Source organism: Dreissena polymorpha, chromosome 3 (assembly GCF_020536995.1).
Source record: "Dreissena polymorpha isolate Duluth1 chromosome 3, UMN_Dpol_1.0, whole genome shotgun sequence".
In the NCBI taxonomy this organism is placed as follows: domain Eukaryota; kingdom Metazoa; phylum Mollusca; class Bivalvia; order Myida; family Dreissenidae; genus Dreissena; species Dreissena polymorpha.
The window spans coordinates 144286414-144292969 of record NC_068357.1 but is presented as its reverse complement, the minus strand read 5'-3'; the positions used below and the strand labels follow the sequence as shown (position 1 = coordinate 144292969).

The 6556-nt window shown below is 42.0% G+C and overlaps 2 protein-coding genes across 2 annotated transcripts; both read right to left on the bottom strand.

Moving 5' to 3' along the window:
- Window positions 1–273: 273 nt before the first annotated feature.
- LOC127872661 (uncharacterized) lies at window positions 274–1573 on the bottom strand. Its single transcript, XM_052415990.1, has 3 exons — window positions 1044–1573; window positions 573–981; window positions 274–426 (listed from the first exon to the last, which is right to left on the bottom strand). Exons 1-3 carry the CDS (start codon window positions 1571–1573, stop codon window positions 274–276), a joined length of 1092 nt encoding a protein of 363 aa, XP_052271950.1.
- A 335-nt stretch (window positions 1574–1908) lies between these two features.
- Window positions 1909–3105, bottom strand: LOC127872660 (uncharacterized). The gene is made up of 2 exons (XM_052415989.1): window positions 2809–3105; window positions 1909–2763 (listed from the first exon to the last, which is right to left on the bottom strand). Exons 1-2 carry the CDS (start codon window positions 3103–3105, stop codon window positions 1909–1911), a joined length of 1152 nt encoding a protein of 383 aa, XP_052271949.1.
- Window positions 3106–6556: the final 3451 nt, after the last annotated feature.

The window sequence follows — 6556 nt, the reverse complement described above, 5'->3', positions numbered from 1 at the left end:
ATGCTACCCCTAGTGCCCCTGTTCCATCCTAATCCTGGCGCAATCTGTCTCTCCATCGTCACCATTCTGTTCTTGGTTGTCATCCAGTCTTTCCTAGAAGTCACTGGTATCTCCAGATATTGAATTTGTTTGAATACAGTCTAACCAATCTGTGCTTGGTTGTAGACTGCTCCTCTACCAACATCATCAGCATCGATGCCGCCGTCTTAGAATGTTTCGGCCCTTTTAATTCCATGAACATTCTGGTCGCGGTGGGCCCACGGTGATGATCAGTCACTGCGTGTTGGTTGATTGCCTCCAGCTCTTCTCCTCTCGCCTTAGCCACAGCCAGCTTGATGCCGATTCAGCTGCTTCGCTCAGTCTCTGAATAGCCACTTGCCTCTCCCTGCCAGAAGTTCCTACTGCTGTCATCAACCTGTGCACGGACTGCGAACAGAACCCTCTCACGCCAACATCCATGGGAAATAGCCAAGTACGCCAGCCTTGGTGCTTGCACAGATCCATGAGTTCTGTGTACTTTGCCTTCTTCCGCTCGTAGGCCTCTTCACCTCTTGCCCCCCCCCCCATCGTACTGTCAGCTCTATGGTGACGAGCTTCTTTCCTGTCTCTGACCACAGTAAAATATCTGGTCGTAAGGTCGTCTGAACCACGTTTGGGAAAAAATGCCTTCTACCAAGGTCAACTTCCATCTTCCAGTCTCTCGTGCCATCAATAATTGATGCTTTTGTTGGTTTCTGTGTCTTCATGGTCTCAACCGATTTGACGAAAGCGATGTGCCCATGGCGGGGGTAATTACCACGTTCCTTCGTTCGTTCCTTCCCTAGCCAGTCAGCCAGCTCTCTGAGGACCAAGTCATGCCTCCATCTATATCTTTCCTGTGTCAGTGCTGTAGCACAAGATGACAGAACATGCTCTAGGGTGCCTACTCTGTTACACAGGCTGCATTTTGGATCTTCTGCGAGTCCCATCGGCCCAAATTCGCTGGGGATGGGAGTAGGTCATAGACAAACCTAAGAAGAAAGGAAAACAGAAAAAGCTTATACTTCCAGATGTCTCCCCAGGTCAACTTCCTGTTTGCGGTTTCCCATGTGGTCCATGCTCCCTGCGCTCCCATTTGTACAGCCCTTGCTTGTCTGGCATTTTCTTCTATTCTCCTGACCTCAGACTGGATCATCGCACGCCTCTCTTTCTGGTCTGATCGGCTCCACAGTACCACCTTTCTCGCACCAATTTCTTCACGTCCAACAGCAGTCACTCCGACAATGTCTTTGTGCTTGAGCGCGTGTTCTGCCTGGCTCACAGACTCTGTCGCTGACCATTTCCTGCTCGTTCGGGTTTGGATCCCTGCCTCCCGGATGAGCTCATCCGGTGAGTCCCTCAAGGGTAAAACAAGTCTTGCTTTTGCTGTCGTGAACTCTTCTTCCAGTGAAGATAGCGGGAGCTGTAACTTGTTGCTCTTCCCGTAGAGTCCAATACTGGTAAAGCTGGGTGGAACTCCTAGCCACTTCCTGAAGTGTCGACTAGTGGTTCTCTCCAGGGCTTCCACTGTTGTGCTGGGTACCTCATAAAGCATCAACGGTCAGATTAGTCTTGGGAGCAGTGCGTGCTGGTAGAGCCAAGCTTTGAACTTGCCGGGTAGTCCGCAGCAGTCTCTCTTCTTGAACCCTCCTCTACCTGTTGCTCTAACTTCTTGACATTGTCGCGATCTTGTAGGCTTGAATTAAACCACTTGCCCAGGCATTTAATTGGACTTGTCGCTATGGAAGGAATCTCTTCGTTCTGTACGTAGAGTTTGAACCTCTCTGTTGCCTGTCCTTTCTTTATGACGGGAGATCTGGATTTTGCTGCTTTGAACTTCATTCTTCCCCATGAAGCGACATCCGTCAGGGCTGTCAACATCCATCTAGCTTAGACATGTGTTGTTGTCGTCAATGTGAGGTCATCCATCAAGCCTCTGCTAGATGGGAGATAGATTCCTGACTCTGTCTTTTGTCTACGTGTCTCTCGTTGGGCAGCATTTATCAGCAGGTTCATCCCCATGATGAAGAGCACCACGGAAACTATGCAGCCAGTAACGATTTCTTTCTCCAACCTCTGCCATCTGGTTAGCTGGTCACCAACAGTAAACTGGAGCTTGATTCCATCCAGGTAACTGGTGATGATTTTCTGTATATGGCCGTCCACATGGTAGTGTCGGAGCGCTGTATAGATGAGCTGGTGTGGAATGGACCCGTATGCGTTGGCCAAGTCGAGCCAAACTACAGTGAGATCTTTCCTCCCTTTTTTTGCCTCACTTATTAGGTGTGTGATAGCACTAGTGTGCTCTATACAGCCGGAGAAACCGGGCACTCCTCCCTTCTGGACCGAAGTGTTAATGTATGCGTTGCCTGTCAGGAAAGATGTAAGTCTTCTTGCAAGGATGGCGAAGAATATTTTCCCATCGACGTTGAGCAACGAGATCGTTCGGAACTGGTTGACCGTCTTGTAATTGCGTTCCTTTGGTGTAAATATCCCCTCTGCCTTTTTCCAAGCCTCTGGAACATCCCCCTTCCTCCAGACTACTTTTAGAAGCCTCCATAGACGCTTGAGAAGTAGTGGGCACATCTTGTACACTTTGTACGGGAAGGCATTGGGTCCTGGCGCTGAGGCAGCTCTGGCCTTTTTCACAGCTTCCTTCACCTCGCCTAGCGTTGGTTCCGTCGCATTCTGCTGTTTTTCGGGTTCGTTCGCTGGATCTATTCGGTCGCAGTCTCCTAGCACGTCCTCTCAATTGGGGTCAGAATGGGTCACATGAAGGTAGTTCTCTACTTCTTCTAGTGGAGTTTCCAACTTTCCTGACCTTTCTTTGTCGAGAAGAGATCTGCCGAAATTGTATGGGTTGGCTGTGAAGGCTGTCCTCTTCTTTGCTCGTTCCCGTGTCTTTCTTCTGCTGTTTTCGGCTTTCCGTAATGATGTCAGATGTGACCGAACTGTATCTCTGAGCTGTGTAAGTCCAATCCTCTCTGTGGGTGAACTAGCATAGTACCTTCGTCTCAGCTGCTTCAGTTCACGTTTAAAGTTCTGGATGCCATATAAGGAAAAAATCCCCCGCCCGCTGGCAGCCATTTTTTTTAAATCCAACTGGCATCATCATGTTTGAACTCGTCCAAGATATTATGGGGATTAATCATCTGACCAAGTTTTATGAAGATCGGACAGTAAAAGTGGCCTCTAGAGTGTTACTATAGAAGTATAAAGAAAAATGTCCCGCCCCTTGGAAGCCATCTTTTTCAAGCAAACATAATTATTTTCGAACTCATCCAATATATCATTGAGACCAATCTTCTGACCAAAGTTCATGAAGATTTGACAATAAATGTGGCCTCTAGAGTGTTAACAAGGTTTTACTAAAGCCATATAAGGATAAATGCCCCGCCCCTGGTGGCCATGTTTTTATAGCAACCAAAACCATTTTCGAACTCATCCAAAATATCATTGGTACAAATCTTCTGACCAAGTTTCATAATGATCGGAAAATAAATGTGACCTCTAGAGTGTTAACAAGGTTTTACTAGAGCCATATAAGGAAAAATGCTCCGCCCCCGTGGTGGCCATGTTTTTCAAGCAGCCGGCATCATTTTTGAACTCGTCCAAGATATTATTGGGATAAATTATCTGACCGAGTTTCATGAAGATCCGAATATAAATGTGGCCTCTTGAGTGTTAACAAGATTTTACTAGTCATATATAGCCATATAAGAAAAATGCCCCGCCCCTTGGCAGCCATGTTTTTCAAGCAAATGTTACCATTTTTTTAAACTCTCATCCAAGATATCATTAGGACAAATCTTCTGACCAAGTTTCATGAAGATCGGAAAATAAATGTGGCCTCTAGAGTTTTAACAAGGTTTTACTAAAGCCATATAAGAAAAATTGCCCCGCCACCTGGCGGCCATGTATTTCAATCAAACGACATCATTGTCAAAATCGTCTAAGATATTATTGGGATGAATCTTCTGACCACGTTTCATGAAGATTGGACAATAAATGTGGCCTCTAGAGTGTTAACAAGATTTTACTATAGCCATACATAGCCATATAAGGAAAAATGCCCCGCCCCTTGGCAGCGATGTTTTTCAAGCAAAGGTTACCATTTTTGAACTCATCCAAGATATCATTGGGACAAATCTTCTGACCAAGTTTCATGAAGATCGGAAAATAAGAAGAAGAAGAAGAAGTAGTAGTAGTAGTGGTAGTAGTAGTAGTAGTAGTAGTAGTAGTAGTAGTAGTAGTAGTAGTAGTAGTAGTAGTAGTAGTAGTAGCAGTAGTAGTAGTAGTAGTAGTAGTAGTAGTAGTAGTAGTAGTAGTAGTAGTAGTAGTAGCAGATGTAGTAGTAGTAATAGTAGTTCTCATTGTCAGGATCTCGAGATCTCGAAATTTTATCCTCTTTTGTTTAGTGCACCCTTCCTTTATTTACTGCACCGCCCTTTTTTTAATTGCACTCCTCTTTTATTTAGTTTTGCACTCCTCTTTTTCTATCTCGTGGCCACGACATAGCTCACTCGTTTCCACTTTTCCTAAGTCGTGGCCACATGGTAGAAAAAAGAGGAGTGCAATTTAAAAAAGAGGAGTGAATGCCACCTCTATGCCACCGTAGACTCGCACTTCGAGCTAACGTTATGGTTGCGTCAAGGGAAGTGATCCCCATGAGCGAAGATCTAATTAAAGGAGTTTTCCATTCACTTACTCTTTTTTATTTTGTGGCTATGCATTAGAGTCGTCTTGGAGATGCGATTCTAATGAACAACAACGACATCGGATTTTATATAGAACAAATCTGTATTTGCCTCATAAAGACCCCCTTCTCTTCCGTTATATAGAGCCCTGTTATAAGTAAAATTAAACACTATCCACATGATCTGTTGTATTTTCATCTATTAAAATCTCAAGTTACCATAAAAAATAAATTCCTTTTGTAGAGTATTATTTGTGTCATCACTTGAAATATATTTCTTCAGATACAGGCATTTAGATCTTATACAAAAATGAAATTATAACATTAATAGTATAATTGGTCATATTTCACATGTGTTTGTAATTGAGTTATTCATATATTTCTTATATGACGCGTTTGACTATGCTTTCTTTAATAAAATGTTTGGTAAGACTAACCATCATATACATAAATGCATTTCATGCTGAAACTTAAACTCGAATATCAGATTGCCCGAATTGTTGATAGTCTCCGTTATCCGAAGTGTCCGTTATCGGGAATCAAAGTGTCTACAAAAACATGAATAACAGCTATAAGAACATGTTCTATCTTTTTTATATTCAATTGAATACTTTGAAAATTTCAGTTTTTTTAGCACATATATTATTCTGCATGCTGTCAAAGCAAACACTTTATTTCAATATGCCTTAGTATCTTTAATTTGTTTAAATGTGTACTGCTTATTCAGTTCATGCTGTTGTTCTATTTAATTTCTTTTGCTTGACAAAAATCTACTATTATTCCTTGAAATATTTCTTTTAAGTGCAAAAGGATGTACAATTTATCAACTCCACCATCTACCGTGTCTCAAAAACTAATATAAAGGATATATATTAAAAAAACGAGGAACTTATCTTTCGTGCGTAAAGTTTGTTTTTCACTGTTATCGAAGTTCCATCCATTATCGAAGTATTGCCATACCCAGCGTGTACATATAATATTCAATAATGCGGGAGATTATAAATTTAACTTATTAAATTGGTTCAATGGGTATTTGAAGCCTCGAAACGCAAATCCAGCGATCAGCAAAAGAACCCATCCAATATATAGTTCATACTTTGTCCTGAATGTCACCATTTATGTAATGAACACATGAAAAATCATACGAAACGTCTTAAGATAGTCCTATCCTATTTTCCATCAATGTTCTTGTCATTTTGAAAGAGCATATAGTTAAACAACAAAAACAGAACGCTTATACAACCCCTTGTACACCGGCTTCATTTAATTTTTTAACCATTCGTGTAGCTGGCTAATTATGCGCCGGGCTTAAGACACATAGAAATAACATGTGTTAAAACATAAAGCATAAAGCACCATGCAATCATTTTGTTTTTATATGTGAACGCAGTCGATCTGATTAAATTGCGCATGAAATTAGTTCTCATCATAAACATACATTTTTTTCTATTTATGAAAAGTGGGAAATCAATTCGTGGTAATTTAACATCAACTCAACGTGCTTTAAATTCAATGGTTTGTGTTCGTGACTTAGATCGCTTTTGACCTCGTGCAATAGAATGCAATAAAACTGTGGAGTTTTTCTAAGAAATTACGAAGCTACAAATAAATCAAAATTGGGTTACACATTAACACGCAAATACGACAAAGAAATGTGCCTGTGGTTTTGGATTATCGGCCTTAAAGCGCCGATACGACGACCAGCAACAAAGAGAGCAAAAACAACAGGTTTTTTCAAGTACGTAGACAACAACCATACACATACACATCTTGTTCTACAGTGCCCATGTCTTGACGACTCGGATATAACGTCAGTTTGGTTTTACGAACGCCAAATCGTCT